Consider the following 16,407-nt stretch of genomic DNA (forward strand, 5'->3'; position numbering starts at 1 on the left):
ATGATAGATGTATATGTGATTCATTTTTTATAACGGTAAGAGTCTATATGAATCACTTTTATAATTAAGGGAATGTTTTAGGCCATTCTCCCTTTTAGTAATGATTTGAAATAAAAAATTCACATCATATCTGAAAGAGTTTACATTAGAGTTTTGAGTAAATCGAGATCATGCATCCTAGAGGTCATCCAGAATGAGAATGACGTAGATATAATTGTTTTTATATTCAGTGCTCAAACTAAAATTCAAATTAATCATAAAATAGTTTATCATTGTACCACAACTGATATTGATAATGATATTCAGCTTACCACCCAACGCCCTCAACCTTGACTAGCCCTCCCTCAAACTCTCCTTTTTCACCAATCTCACTCTCCAAATAGTATTTTCTAGGTTTCATAGTGATAAGCACATCCACACAAGAGCTATGAAATTTCTGAAACAAACGTTACAATAGACACACGGCGTATTTATTTCCCTCAAGCAATCGTATCCCCTTAGCAGATCGAAAAAAAAAAGAAGATACCGATAATGAATTCTGCTCCTCTATCAACTCCGGCGCCGGTTACTCTGCCCGTCCGTTCGATTCCGGGCAGCTACGGATTGCCGTTAGTAGGGCCAATCGCGGATCGATTAGACTACTTCTGGTTCCAAAAACCGGAAAACTTCTTCACCAAGAGAATGGAAAAGCACAAGAGCACGGTTTTCAGAACGAACGTGCCGCCGTGTTTTCCGTTTTTCGGTAGTGTGAATCCAAATGTGGTGGCGGTTTTAGATGTGAAATCGTTTTCGCATCTGTTTGATATGGAGATTGTAGAGAAAGCTAATGTGCTTGTTGGGGATTTCATGCCCAGTGTTGTTTATACTGGAGATATGCGTGTTTGTGCTTATCTCGATACTTCTGAACCTAAACATGCCCAGGTACACTTTTTCATCTCCCTGAATTATGCAAAAATCAACCATGAAAATTGTTTGAACACAGACTTGTTAGTTGAATTTCGGATTAGAAAAAACTTCCAAAAACATATTTTCACCGACAGAAATTCATAAATATCTCTGATTTGTATTCATGTGTAAACACAATTCCAATAGTATCTACTCGAATTCACACGATTTTTTTCGAGGCTTGTGCTCAAAGTCCGTTAAAATCTGTTTGGATTGACTTAAAAAGTTAGATCAAATCTACTTTTAATTGAATTTTTGATTTTTAAAAGTAATAGATAAACATAAAAAAAATATTTAAAATAAATTACAAAGTAAAATAAAAATTAACTTAAAATAAATTAGAAATTAAAAATAAACTTTTTATATTTTGATTATAAAATTACTTTAATTTGATTTTTTTATTTTTAACTTAAAAACTATTTTTTTTAAAGTCAAATCTAAACTGGTTAATTTGGGGAAAGGTGATTAATATGTTGAATATCAAAATTAAGGTTTTTTTATAAGAAAAATTATAATTAAGTTTTTTAATTTCTGACATAAACAAAAATAAAGATTCTTATAAAGTGATGTGACAAATTAAAATTTGAATGATATTTTTTAACCAAGTAAAATTCTGGCTCCGCATATTCCAAATGCATTCCACGATGCAAAATGTTGTTTTCCTTTTGGCCGTTGAGAGTCCTCGTACTATGATTCGATAATTTAATAGTAGTGGGGTAATGAGGAGATTGTTATAGCCTATAGGATTGCTGCACGTATTAAGTTTAAATCAATTAAGATATTTGGGATTAAAATTTTTCGCGGTCCTTCGAGATGACTTAGTTAGTTTAGAGGATATCATTTAGTTAGTTTAGAGGATAGTTGTTTATACGGATGACTCGAAATTGATTCTTCCTCAATAACTTCTGAGTCGAGCTTGTTGCATAGGGCTGCTTAGTGCAGTTTACACTCCCTGTGTGGTTTGCAGGCTATTACATAGTGGGAGTTTACCCAATACACACAGAGTGCTCACCCAAAAAGGGCAGAGGCTATGGCAGAAGTTGTAGCGATTGCGAGTTATTTTGGGGTTAAAAAGAAAAGAAAAAAAATTCTGTGACATTTAAAAATTTATTATAATTTCGTCGACTATAGGCTAAATGTTTATACAATGAAAATAAATTTGTGTTTTGAGGATTAATTCAAAATAGATAAATTTAAATTGAATCATTTTATTTTAGTTGATTTGGGAAATTCCTAACTTAATGAGGGTAATTTTCTTTATTATTGAATATGTTGATAATAATAGGTGTATATTTGATTTTCTAAAATTTTCACCATTTCGTAATTTAATCATAAAAATTAGAAAATATCTGACGGAGATTAAAAGATCTTTGTAAGCTAGCTTCAGCCATTCCTTTACATTTTGTCCTCACAATGAAGAAAATAGTATGTTTTGATCACTTGCAGATTAAAAATAGTAGAAGAAAATGACTACAAATGACAATTGATATTGATTTTGATACTCTAAGTCGATAACAAAGTTATCTCAAAATTATAGTCTTGAAATTTATTTATTTTACTTTTTAGATGAGATCAAATAACATTAAATTTGAGGTATAATTTTTTCTTAAATTTAGTTATCTCTTTAATTAAATAAAGCACTATAAATTTAATTTTAAATATAATAGTGAGATATCTTTATCTTATGAACCAAATATTTGAAAATATTAGCACAGGTGCCAACATTTTACTAGTAATGACATTGAATATCTCCTTTCAGTCTTCACATCGTTTAAATACTATACAAAATTATAGTATCAAATTAAATTAATATGAATTTTTTTTTTTGGATTATGAATTCGCAATTTGAGTCTCTTAAATTGTATACTTTTCTTCATGATAACTTCACAAATTATGACTACTATCAAAAGTTTCAGTTTTTATACAATCCTACCAGATTTCTTAGTTAATATTATCAATATATTATTTCCAATGTATTTACGTAAATTTCACATAAGAAAAAAGTTCCAATCATTATAAAAGCAACTAATCTTTTGCATTGCATTATAATAACAAGAGGGGAAGTTTTTTGGGAAAACTACTTGATAAGACCACATTCATATCATATATACTAATTCTATCTGTACTTTCTGATAACTATACATATTTTACTTAGCGGAATTAGATATTTTAATGAGGGTTTAAAATCTGAGAAGTAAACATACGAACTAGTGGGAGGGGGTTCGACATCTATTGTATATACCTAAAAAATAATTTTAATCATGTATAAATAGTAATACTTTTTCACCGACTACCTCCGCCCCTGATCTTACTATCAATTAAGAATTTTCTATCATATATTGAGAAACATACACCTAGTTACATATATTTTTGCTATCAGAAATATAAAAATAGAGAAAGGTGAACAAGATTGTCATGCATCTCAGATAAATATGAATCACACCAAATACATGTATATCAATTTAGTGTGATTCAAATATATCTAGGATACCAAATAAATAGAAAAGTAACGATCGAAATTTGTTATATATTTCATATAGATGCGAATCCAATTGTATGGTGAATGATTCTGAACACTCCTTCCATGATCCACTAGAATCCTCGATGAGTCTGAATTGGATATGCCTTGTTTTGTAACTCTTTGGAGAAATCACTTACATCTTAATAATATTACTCACATCTTATGAACACTATACACTCTTTTTACTTTAATTTATGTGACATTTGTTTCTTTCTTGAGAGTCAAATCTAAGTTTGATCAAGAATTTACATATGAAAATTTTAATTCTTTTGAATGAAATTTATATATATTTGTAAACTACGTAAAAAATATTAAAATAAATTACAATATTTAAAAATTTATTAAAAAATTTAAATAAAAATAAATTTATTTAAATCTTTAAATTTAAATCACGTAAATTAAAGGAGTATCAAGGACCACGGGATCATGTGCATGTTGTCCTAAAGCTACTATTGGGCCAAGTCACAAATTTGTCTTACGTATTATCCTCGTATTATTATTGGGATATAGATGACAAGTGAGCTGACATTTCAGTGTAACAACCAGTCTAGGAGCGTCCACATTTTATACATGGCAAGTTAGCAACAATCAATGTGAAAATATCCACCTTAAATCACTTGTAGATTTTTTTTATTACTCCTTCTGATTTATAAAGAATCTTGACATGGAGTTTAAAAGTATAAAAAGAGTTTTGAATCTTGTTATCCTAAATTAAAATTAAGTTAAATGTAAAAAATTATTCTTTGATCTTCTCACCTTAAATATATCACGTAAAAAATTAAAATTAAAATATTACAATAAAAAAAAGAGATTAATTTTTCTATAACAGACTAAAAAAAAGAAAGGAGACTATTTTTTTAAAACCAAAAAAATGTGTCTTTTCAAGAACATAAATATGACAGTTTTTAAATTTCTTTTGTTTGTTATTTGTGCATGATTTGACTCGTGTGGCTCTTATGCCTTGATAAAACCAATATTTGTCTAAGAATATCTTGTGTTTTGAGTTTTATTTCCTTCATTTAGTAATTGTTATTCTTTCGGTCTCTAATTACTTATTCATTTTAAATTGATTTGTTCCTATAAATCATAAAGTGAACTAATTAAAATTTTAAGATTTTCAAAAAATTCTGTCTTTTTCAATATAATAAATTGAGGGTTTAATAAGTAAATTCTTTTTTATTCTTTTTTTATTTGTCAAAATGAACAAGTAATTAGGAACAACTAAGAAAAAGAAAATGGACAAATAATTAGGGACAGAAGGACTATTATTCACTCTCTCCATTTCATTTTGATTGTTTGGTGAGTAACTTGTCCTTTTCGTGTTTTCCAATTGCATAAGATGCTTTAATCTATTGCATACGTTCAATCAACCGTTGTCTTGTATTAACTTGACATGAATTTAAGAAAGTAGAGAAGAGTTTTGAATATTGTGATCTTAAATTAAAGACATGTAGAATATACCAAAATGTTATTTAATTATGTGGCTTTCAACATGTTGTGTGTATACTTTGCCAAACATTTCCAAAAGCTATTAATAAGTTTGACCAACTTTAAAATCAATCCAAACAGACTCATTAAACAAAAAATATAAGCATTATGTATTGGTAGTTAAAACAATTTTGATACTCCTTTGTTTTGAATTTTATATAGGTCATGTAACCAGCATGAGTTGTAATACAGTTATGATGAGATTGCTTTACTCTTGATTAGAGGTTTTGAGGTTTCGAATTTTTAACTTTGAATATTGAAAAAATCCTGTTAGAAGCGCCACTCCAAATGGTCTACTTGTCATGTGTAATTCAAGCAGTAAAATCCACAGAATCAACCTAGATATGATGCATCAACATAGCTTATGTACATCTTCTTAGAATACGACTCTTTCCAGAACCCTGCATGATCACAAGTTTATTCATGCACTTAACTACCTTCTTGACTAGCAACTTGATTGCTTTCTTTTGTTTTAGAGAAAATGGAATAAGAAATTCTTATACATTGTGTATTGTTGATTTTGCAGATTAAGAATTTTTCACAGGATATTCTAAAAAGAGGCTCAAAAACATGGGTGCCTACACTACTTAAAGAGCTTGATACAATGTTTACAACTTTTGAAGCAGATCTTTCAAAATCCAATACAGCTTCTCTTCTTCCTGCACTCCAAAAATTCCTCTTTAACTTCTTCTCCCTCACTATCCTCGGCGCTGATCCATCTGTCTCCCCAGAAATCGCCAATTCTGGCTACATCTTTCTTGATTCATGGCTAGCTATTCAATTAGCACCTACTGTCAGCATTGGTGTCCTTCAACCTCTTGAAGAAATTTTAGTCCATTCTTTTGCATACCCTTTTTTTCTTGTCAAAGGTAATTATGAAAAACTCGTTCAATTCGTCAAAAATGAAGCCAAGGAAGTTTTAAGCAGGGCACAAACAGAGTTTCAACTCACAGAACAAGAAGCCATTCATAACCTTTTGTTCATTCTTGGGTTCAATGCTTTTGGTGGCTTCTCCATTTTCTTGCCAACTCTTTTGGGAAATCTTGGAGATGAGAAAAACGCGGATATGCAAGAGAAACTGAGAAAAGAAGTGAGAGACAAAGTCGGCGTAAATCCAGAAAACTTGAGTTTTGAAAGTGTTAAAGAAATGGAACTTGTTCAGTCTTTTGTTTATGAAACACTTAGGCTTAGTCCACCAGTACCAAGTCAATATGCAAGAGCAAGAAAAGATTTTAAACTGAGTTCACATGATTCAGTTTACGAAATCAAGAAAGGGGAGCTTCTTTGTGGTTATCAGCCTTTAGTTATGAAAGATCCAAAGGTGTTTGATGAACCTGAAAAGTTTGTGTTGGAGAGATTTACAAAGGAAAAAGGGAAAGAATTGCTGAATTATTTGTTTTGGTCTAATGGTCCACAAACTGGGAGACCTACTGAATCAAACAAGCAATGTGCTGCTAAAGATATGGTTACTCTAACTGCTTCTTTGATTGTGGCTTACATTTTCCAAAAGTACGATTCTGTGAGTTTCTCATCTGGTTCACTCACATCTGTGAAAAAGGCTAGTTGAGTTCTGGGCTGTGTAGCTGCAAAATCTAAGCTTGCTAGACATGTTGATCTTAAGTCTCGGTGGCTGGCTTTTCCTTCCTCCCCCTATTGTGTAATATAATTTCACAAATAAAAGTTCAACATGAGTGTACTTATTTTCTGTTCTGACTTATGACTATTGTCTATCCTCTTACAAATTAAGTTGGAACATGAATCTAAGTTATAATTACAGAAATTTTAATTCATCACCAAGGCTCCAACAACCATTATATCTATCTATCTATATATTAATACATATATTTGCCCTTTAACTTGGACTCAACGGAAATTTATGCACTCCAATTGTGAGTGTGCACAAGTAGGCACTTAAACTATCCAAAAATTGAACAAGTACATTACATGGCATCCTATGTGTATTAAGTCTTACAGGACGTGTGTCTGTACTCGTTCAACTTTATACAAGTTTAAATGTCTACTTGTGCACAACTAAAGTTGTAGGGCATAGATGCGAATTGAAGCCAGGTTAAAAGGACACAGTTATGTATTATGTCATATACATGTATGTAACTACTTTTTATAAAGAAAGAAACATGCTTAAACTCTCAAGATCAGTTGTTTTGGATCAAAGATTCAAAAATACTACTACATCTCATTTACTCTGTGTAAACAGCACCAACACCAACAGACTGAAGTTCATCTTTGATCATCCTTTCCTTCCCCCGTACTTTAAAAAATTGACTGAGGCTGCCTAGGATACAATCTCAGTGAACCTCAAACACTAAGGTTATGGGTTCGAGTCACCAATGAAAACAAAAAATCACACTATGAGCATATTAAGAATTGGCTAATAATCAAAGAGTACAAGTACCTTATTTCAATATCTCACAAATCGAAGTTGAAACTCGTAGTTACCATAGATTTCTTGATTTTCTCGAATTTGCTTTGCACTAGTGATGACTGCAGAGTTACAACCTCTTATTTCGATTGATTTCAGCGTCATTATTTCTCCAATACTCTCTGGAATCTCCTCTAGGAGATGCAACCAAGACAGGTATAGTTCCTCAAGCATCGGAAAATTATCACTTGTTGCTTCCCATCTTTCCAGATTTCCATGACGAACTGCTAAACAATTTAATTTAGGAAACACAACATCTTCATCTAGTTTCCAATCTGTTCCCCAGAATGCATTATCTGCTTTGAGCACCTCAAGATTTGGTAACTTAGCCAACACTGCCATATCTTCCCATGGAAAAAATGTAGAATTTAAACTCAGTTTGGTAAGATTAGGCAGGAAAATATCTCTAGAGAGAAAGAATGGACTATTGAGTGATGCTGCTGCTTGTATATTTAGTGTCACAAGTCCCTGTAGAACAATAAGACAGTCAAGAAAAGCATACCACTCAGTTCTCCGTACATCGTTTATCTTTAGCTTATTCAGATTGGGAATTCTTCTCAAGATTTTCAACACAACAGCAGAAGACTTGACAGCAAGTGTATGCAAGTTATTCATAAACAGAGGCTGTTCTCCAATAGGAGGATTAGGCATATCCACATCTGTTATATCCACACGTTCTATCTCGGACATTGTCCAAATCTCCGTTGGGAGCTGCACATTCTTCTTCTGTGAATAAATGATTATGGATTGTAGATTGAACAACTTGGCCAGTGAAGAAGGATCGTTAACTCTTGCATCAACGTATCTTAAATGTACAAGTTGAGGTATTATACGAGAGAAATCAAAGCCGATTTCATGTGCATCCAACACCTTAAGCAGCTTGAAATCTGAAATACTATAGGGCCAGTAATATATTCCAGTAACTTCATAAGATTGACGTCCCAAAAAGATCAAGCTGCGGGTTGTAATCTTACCATTCCTATGATTTGGATGATCACGAAAATAATCCTGAATAAGATATGGAATGATCACTCGACGATGATCATTTATACCATCTGAGATATCATTGTTTGTGAAATGCACAACATTTTCAATTTGAGCTTCTCTTATGCACATCTGCCTTAGAAGATCATGAATTTTACAAATTTTGATCCTTCCATTAGCCCTTCGTCCACGAACCAAAATTAGACTCCTATCTGTTAACTCTTGTAGATACTCCTCTGCCACCACTTCTAACCTTGTATTGCTTCTTGCCTTTATGAAATGCTCAGCAATCCATGAGCTAATCAACTTCGAAACATGAATCTCCATATCTTCAGGAAAACTTCCTATATAGAGAAAGCATGCCTTCAAGTATTGAGGCAAGCAATTGTAGCTCAAAGAAAGAATAGCTTGACACTTTTCTGAAGCCTTACCAAAGAATGAGTTCAAATTTTCCTCAATTTTCTTCCAATTATCGGGTGTCCGTCCTATGTTGCCAAGAAGTCCAGCAATGACAACAATGGATAGAGGTAATCCTTGACATTGTTGTATTATATGCTTCCCTATTACTTCTAGTTGTGGAGGACAAGGATCTTTTTTGAATAGTCTTTCGGTAAATAGATTCCAACTATCATCTAAACTTAGAAAAGACATATCATGAGGAGGAAAATCAGGGGAGCTAGCATAATCAGCAACAGTTTTGAGACGAGTGGTTAATATAATTCGGCTTTTATTGTGATCATTTGGAAATATTCTTCGCATCAGATCCAAAGCCTCAGTACTCCAAAGATCATCGATGACAATTAGAAATCTTCTACCCTTTAGACCTTTGTACACAGTATCTAGTAATTTATCATTGCTCATGTTTTCTTGATAGATTCCAGTAATTGAAGAGACAATTTCAAGAAGCATTTGTCTCTTATTATAATCTTGAGAGATGGTGACCCATGCATGTTTATCAAATTGAGAACGAATCATTGAATCATCAAAAACTTTACTGGCAAGAGTTGTCTTACCAATACCACCCATACCAACAACTGATATGACTATTAGCTCTTTTGTATGAGCATTGATGCAATTTAGTATGGAATTGAGGTCATCTTTCATCCCAACAACTGTCTTTTCCTCGATTGTACTTTTTCGTGATGAAGGGAAAGTTGTTGATTCTGGTAATTTGCTAAATCCAATATGCTTGTCAAACTTGATCACCATCACCTCTTGCTTGAGAAAACAAACTTCTTTTTCCACTTGTTGCAATTCCTCATTGAAGACATTACAAGCCATTTCGCGATCATCGTCTCCATTATCTAGTAGAATGATGCTTCTCAAGCTTGAATCAATTCTATCTTCTGCCTTGTAGACTACATCTTTGATCTTCTCCTCTAAAGCCTTGACATCTTCAATATCTTTGACTTCGATTGTGGTGTTCTCAAGAAAAACTTGAAGATCACATAGATCTTGATAAAGAGATTCAACATGTTGTATAGAGGTGTTTCCAGTGCAAATCAAAGGTGATTTAGACTGAAGGAGTTGTTGCAGTGTATGCATAAGAGAAGAAAGAGCAGCATAAGCCATTTTGTTTCCTCTTTGAATTTTATGTTTCTTTGCTTTCTTTTTTCTGTGAGCACTTGGCTTTATTAGTCAAATATATGAAACAGTCATGAAGTTGAAGCACATGAATGAAGTAATACCTCCCACACAATTGACTTTTCTTATAGAGTCATTTTCTCATAATCAATCAAACTAATCTCTCCGTCTCAATTTAAGTGTCTTACTTTTCATTTGGTATTATCCCAAAAGAGTGTCTCATTCTATGTTACGTGTTTTTATTCCAACATTCTACACGGAAAGTTTAAAGACCACAAGATTCAAAAATCTCCCTTTGTTTCTTAAGCTCCATTAGTCAAACTGCCTGAGGAAGTAGTACTCATCTAATGTAATGTTGTTTTCTTTGATTAAGTCAATGGATTGCCAACTAGCTTGTTGACAATGCAATCCACTAGCTTTAGACTACTATTACAATTGTACTGCTACTAATTTAATTCTCCACCAACCTTGCCTTTAATTCCCAGAAGCAAAGCTATAAATATGATAAACTACCCAACTATGATGGATCATGTGTTACAATACCGAGTTCATTTAAACCAGACACTTTCAATATGAATTAATGTATTAATGTGTAAAACTTAATTAAGATCATAACAAATAGTAGATATGAGCTCATAAAAACAATGCAAGAACATACAGCCATTTGATTATTTATCATCCTTGATCCAACTCAGAGTCCAATCCAAAATACATACAGTCCTCACCTTCAGCCCAGAATTGACTGCGGATATTATAATGGTGGTTCATAAAGAACCATTTTATAAGAGGTGAACAATATACAAATTAAATTATCAAGTTATTCGCAGCAGATGAAAAGTTTACAGAGCCTGAGAGAAGAATACTTAGGGTCCAGCAATCTCCAGTAACTATCAACACAAAATTTGACGTACAATGCACTCACTCCCCTTCACTCAAAACTGGAACGATGAGTGGTTTCAGCTGTGCAAGATATACAATCGCCCACCTATTTAAGAAAACAAAGGAATGTTTCATATGTTTTGATAAAACAAAAAATGGATTTCATTCAAGCTATAATTTATGAATAAGACAGGTAAGTTTGTGTGCCTGTGTAGGTAAACCTCAGTAATTGGAAAAATTTAGGACCAAGTCCTTCAAGTAAATTTGCTTCCTGCCCTAACAGGGACAACAGATGTCCCGTCATAAGTTCGACAGAAAATTATCAAGCTCAAAGATGTAGATATCTGTCGGCAGCATAATAAAGCTGTACGTTTGTGAATACCTAGTTGAGGCATTTTAAAAAGGGCAGAATTAAAGAAAAGACCTCTGTACTTGTCAATGTTTAGTATTCGAGAGCTGTCTGTCACGATACAAAAAAGAGATATCATATATCTTTCTAGTTCTATATCAAGGAGTTGACCAAATTTGGAGGACAGTTGCCCAACCGGATGCTGCACTAGGAGTCCAAAAATTTGTAGTTGGGATTACTCCAAGACCACTTCATGTTCACTCATTTCTCAGCTGTTCAGACAGTAATAACAGCCCCTGATCGAAATTGGATATCAAATCTCTTAGACAGACTTTCTTGTCACCACGAGTTCTATGATCCCCTCAGGCTATGTGTACTAAGATACAACTCACTAGGAGAGCAACAAAAAGCATTTCATGATCCATCAATGACTACGTAAAATGACACAAAAAGTGTGGCCTCCTTAAGAATGATGACTCCTAATCTGTCTTCAGGATTAATGAAAACTATCATAGTATATGCCTGGCTGCTAACATAGAAAGCCCCTAATTAGACGATTACAAAACCACTCGAGAGGGTTTCCTTTGGAAATATTAACAAAACATATTGATAGGTGGACAGTGTTTAATTCCCAATACAAGTGAATCAATCAGAGTGAAGGTGTTAATATTTGCCAACAGTGGTATTCTTCAGATTCCTTTGGCAAGATTCACAAGATGAAGCTGTGCTTTTGCAAAAGGATTGCTGCCGCAAACTTAGATTCGATGAAGCAATTAGAAAAATAATAGAAGCGAAGCAAGAAGACAGTTGGATTCAAGTTATTCAGAAGAGTCGAACCTAAAAGATATTGAACAACTTAAAAGCAAAGGTGGGGAAAGTGAGACAAAAGTCAAAACCATATTTTTGGATCACATTATTTGCATTTCATTCTTCCTTCCTGAGACAACTATCAAGGAAGAGAGTTTGACCTTCAAATTGTGTTTTACAGGTTTTAGGTCACATGAAAACTAAAAAAAGTTAATTTCAGTTTTTCAAGTTTCCAATTTGCACCAGCCTTGACTACTTGACTAATTCACTTTTGCAACCTGTTACAACCTACAAGAACATTGTTGGGTAAACATGTCACCATGGCTAACTAGATAGACTCAAGGGAGTGTTCCAACTGACATTGAACACTTGACCTCTACCATTCAACCATCCCCTTGGGACAGCTGCTAATCAAACTTCTTTCTTTTCCTTTTTTGGAACAAAACTGCAAATCAAACCTACGTCACTCTCTTTGCAATATGGTTATGTAAAAATTATCAGTAAGTTAAAGATAAGACTAACTTTGAAATTGAACCTCGAGTATTTAGAGAGAAGTTAAATATCCCATCTGAGGTAGTAATTCACAAATTTATTAAAGCATCCTGATCATATCAGAAATTTGTCCATTAAAGTCATATTTCGTCAAATAGGCTAGGGCAGAAGGATTTTTTATGTTTACAGTTAAACCTGATCCAGCTTTTCCTATTTGAATGTAAACTTTCAATATTTTTCTTTATGAGTCTACCAGAAAACTTGTGGAGTATTTCATGTGATAGAAGTTGAATGAGTAATTTCATAAAATTGTTAATTCAATTTGGTGCATGCTTGCACTTCAGAACCTTGTGGCCAAATAGGTAACAGGCAGATGAGCTCGCCTAGTTTACTGACTCTACTCTCCATAAACTATTGCTAGGAGAATCATTTTCTAACATGAGTAAGGTTTTATTGCTCCCTTTCCGCTGCTTCACATAGTATTATTTTACAAGTAAATAAACACATGAAAAAATTATGTCAATTCTCGAGTCTTCTATATTTTCAACCTTTCCGCAGCATTGGTTTGGGCTTGGGACTTCCATGTTGGAGGTCTCAAGTTCGTAATCCCTTGCCAGCGAAAGCAAGGGGTTAGCCTTTTGGGTCGAGCTCTTCGCACCGGGCTTGCCTAATGCGGGTTACCTCCCTGTGTGGTTTGTGAACTATTGCATAAGAGCAGGGTAAAGGGCTTTACTTTGTGCGCACCCAAAGGGTAACGGCTGCGTATTTCCCTTATTATAACAAAAAAAAAAGTTACAACACCCCTAAATCTTCTCGAAATATTGCATTCTCTATCTCAATCTCAATTTTAACATGGCCTCTTCTTTATCAAGAAAAAGGAATCAAGATATCTATTTATTTTCTTCCAACTGAGCCTTAGCTCAAGTTGAACATTGTTCGCTTCGTATATATCATTTGCTTTTTCTCACACAAGCTGATGTTTAGGTTACACTAACTAAGTTTTAACTGCTAAATGTTACAGGTCTGCTGGAGCTTCTATGAAAAAATTAAAAAAAAAATGTGCTTTAGTGTAGAAATGCACATAAATCATTATGAATAAAAAAATATAAAGCTAGAAACAATAACCATGATAATGAAACAACAATTTTTTAAATAGATAATTGAAAATTTTGTTATGACATAATATATTAAGTCGCAACCAATAATTGAGTTCAAAGTCAATTAAATGCAGAAGCAAAGATGTACTTTTCTGGACTGAGATAAGTTTCAATGGATCGACATGGACAATGAGGATTCATATAGTCAACCCCAACTTGCTTGGGATTGAGGTATAGTTGTAGTTGTTATTGTTGTTGTAGTATTTCTTAAACAAAATTCTAATTTCTTATCCCTTATTAATAACTTCATTTTAAACAGTATTGGTAATATCAAAGTTATTAAGTTAAGAAAACAGTATTTCTTAATAATATTTGTGTTCATCTGCAATGTTTTGTTTTATCAATTAAGACGTCATTTTTCTATTATATTTATCTTTTAAGTGTTGTCCTCTTCAAGGTAGAGCCAAGAGCCACCCAAATTCACCTAATTTTTTTACAAACTGCTGGTTGATTAACTTTTTCTGAGCCGCATTTCCTAACATCCTATATCTTCCTTAAAACGCTACCTAAGCAATCCAAAGTAATAGTTTTTATTAAGCCTAACTGTAGAAATCACCATGCCTTAAGTGCACCTTTGACAATATTGCCTTGCTATTATGAGAGACTCAGGTGCATCTTCAGCCAAAGCTAAGACTAAAGTGATAACTTCATTCTTCTAGAAAAGAATCAGTTAACCATGCTTCATATTATGATCCATTGGATAAGACATATTCCATTGTGTTAGAAACAATTTTTTTTTTTTGACAAAGGTAACAAATGTTAGAAACAAATTTTCTTTGACATGCTTAATTGATTGCTAGATTTGGAAAGCTTTTAGCATTAGTGACCGATCAGTGGTTCAGACAAATCTTTTCTTTCTGCCCATGTTGCCTCGAACTAAGAGTCTATCTTATCCACCAAAACTTCAAAAGGACAAAATATGAAATTACATACTCTACTTAAAGGCATCCAAACATATTCAAGTATAAGAATTTCATGGTGCAATACTTTAATCTACTCCTAATCTTGTCTCGCAAGTATAACAGAAATTTCAACCATATATAACACTTACATCATCCAACAGCACACTGTCGCCGTGATAATCAATGTTAGGTGTAACCTGCATTATAAAACACAACCAACAACATTAAGGGGGAGAAAAAGTTTAAATACTTCCACAGCATTATTAACAAAGGATTCAGTCTCAAATATCTCAAGCCATTGATGAAGAAGGAAAAACTACTTTACTATCCCAATTATTTTTTGCCAGATACAATTAATAAATCATTAATCTAGACTTAGAATTCACCTTTGAGTTAGCAGTTCTAGATGGAAATAACCAAAGTACCAAACAGCATTAGCTGATACATTACAGATGCACATAGAAAACTAAACTTGGGAAACAAAATATAAAAGTCTGTTATGAGTAGTTCCAAGTAAATTAATCCATGAAAAAAAGTAAGTATCGTCATACTAAAGAAATCTAGACCATATGAAACAAAAAAATAACATACAGATTAGTAGAAGGCCCTCTATTGCAGCAGATTCTGGCGCAGAGAGATGCAATAACACCAATTGCAACAAAAATTAGAGTTGTCACCAGGAATCCCATTGTGGTATGGATCTAACCAACAATCTCTCAGATGCCTCTTATTCTCTGCATTACAAAAAAATGTTCGACTTTAAAATGGAAGAATCAAATTGAACGAAAGCACATAATATGAACTAGATGTATACTGCAAAAACTAATGGAGATATACAGAGACGAAGACGTACAGTTATGGAGAGAAACAGAGAGAGAAGCTGGATCGGAAGTTGGATTGAGGTGGATCAATATGTGATCAAATCATTGAGGGTAGTATTCTGAAATTTTCAGTTTTCAAAGGGGTAATCCAGTCATTGTAGTTCGGGATATAAAATGGTCCTTATTCATGTAAAAGTTTTGATTTTATTTAGTTCTTGTTCTTACTTTTTATTATTTTTGTTCACTTTTAATTGTCATAATTTTTTTTTAGAATTAAATTACAAAAATTTAACTAACATTTACGATGAATTTTTTCATCATGTTAATATGCAAAAATTTACAATTAATAATACTGTTTTTGAATATCTAAAATATTTTATTTAAAATATTGAATTGATGTATTCTAAATTTAACCTTCTTAATCAATTTTTTTTAATCGAAAAACGCAACATTACGAATAAAAATAAACAAGTATTAATATATTTTAAGTTGTGATCAGTATGGTCTTAAACCCAATAACTAACACCCAATCCTTTTACGGTCAAATAAATAGAGCATGAGATAATTACTTTTCAAATAAAAAAAAAATTATGATCAAAGATCAAACTACGTAAAACAATTTCAAACAAGAAAAGTTTGTCCACGACTTTTTCAAGTTACTTTGGAAATTATAAAGTGATTTTTGTATTGAAAATATTAAATCAAAATTTGATCTATATCAATCTACTTTTCAGGGAAATAGAAGTCTTAATCACTTGTTCAAATACGTTAAGGATCGTTAAGCCTTCGCATTAAGCACCAAAAGGAACCAAAGCTAGGCACCGTTTTGACCATTTTCTCTATAAAATCAAGAAAACGTAGTTGTATAGCAATAACGTTTTCTTCTTTTGCTTCAATTTCTAAGTTTTTTCTTACTATTGACATTGTGCTCCTATATACATGTGAGTTTATTGCCAATTCTTGATACTCAAAATATGAATGGCAATATCCCCAACTCCTCCTTTGTACTGCCTACTATCACCCTGCTTTACTTTATAC

General features: G+C 32.7%; 3 protein-coding genes across 3 annotated transcripts; 1 reads left to right on the forward strand and 2 right to left on the reverse strand.

Annotated features, from left to right (window-relative positions):
• The first annotated feature begins 361 nt into the window (after nucleotides 1-361).
• Nucleotides 362-6,734, forward strand: HPL (fatty acid hydroperoxide lyase). Its single transcript, NM_001247491.2, is given in 2 exon segments — nucleotides 362-921; nucleotides 5,481-6,734. Coding segments are annotated over 2 exon segments (1,431 nt in total). The 5' UTR covers nucleotides 362-531; the 3' UTR covers nucleotides 6,522-6,734.
• Nucleotides 5,416-10,473, reverse strand: LOC101261341 (putative late blight resistance protein homolog R1B-16). The gene has a single exon (XM_004243445.5). The coding sequence runs from the start codon at nucleotides 9,948-9,950 to the stop codon at nucleotides 7,374-7,376; it is 2,577 nt and encodes an 858-aa protein (XP_004243493.2). The 5' UTR covers nucleotides 9,951-10,473; the 3' UTR covers nucleotides 5,416-7,373.
• A 174-nt stretch (nucleotides 10,474-10,647) lies between these two features.
• LOC778317 (V-type proton ATPase subunit e-like) lies at nucleotides 10,648-15,450 on the reverse strand. Its single transcript, NM_001247181.1, has 4 exons — nucleotides 15,402-15,450; nucleotides 15,140-15,282; nucleotides 14,698-14,745; nucleotides 10,648-10,947 (listed from the first exon to the last, which is right to left on the reverse strand). Exons 2-4 carry the CDS (start codon nucleotides 15,235-15,237, stop codon nucleotides 10,881-10,883), a joined length of 213 nt encoding a protein of 70 aa, NP_001234110.1. The 5' UTR covers nucleotides 15,238-15,282; nucleotides 15,402-15,450; the 3' UTR covers nucleotides 10,648-10,880.
• Between the last annotated feature and the right edge of the window lie 957 nt (nucleotides 15,451-16,407).

The sequence above is a fragment of the Solanum lycopersicum genome, chromosome 7 (genome assembly GCF_036512215.1).
Source record: "Solanum lycopersicum chromosome 7, SLM_r2.1".
Classification (NCBI taxonomy): domain Eukaryota; kingdom Viridiplantae; phylum Streptophyta; class Magnoliopsida; order Solanales; family Solanaceae; genus Solanum; species Solanum lycopersicum.

Bases quoted from the DNA above. Each gene is read 5' to 3' on its own strand.
- LOC778317 (NM_001247181.1), bottom strand. From the start codon at position 15,237: ATGGGATTCCTGGTGACAACTCTAATTTTTGTTGCAATTGGTGTTATT. The intron at 14,746-15,139 runs GTATGTTATTTT...TTTATAATGCAG, and splicing joins AGAGGGCCTTCTACTAATCT to GTTACACCTAACATTGATTA. The intron at 10,948-14,697 runs GTAAGTGTTATA...TTTCTTAAATAG, and splicing joins ACAGTGTGCTGTTGGATGAT to GTGGGCGATTGTATATCTTG.
- LOC101261341 (XM_004243445.5), bottom strand. From the start codon at position 9,950: ATGGCTTATGCTGCTCTTTCTTCTCTTATGCATACACTGCAACAACTC.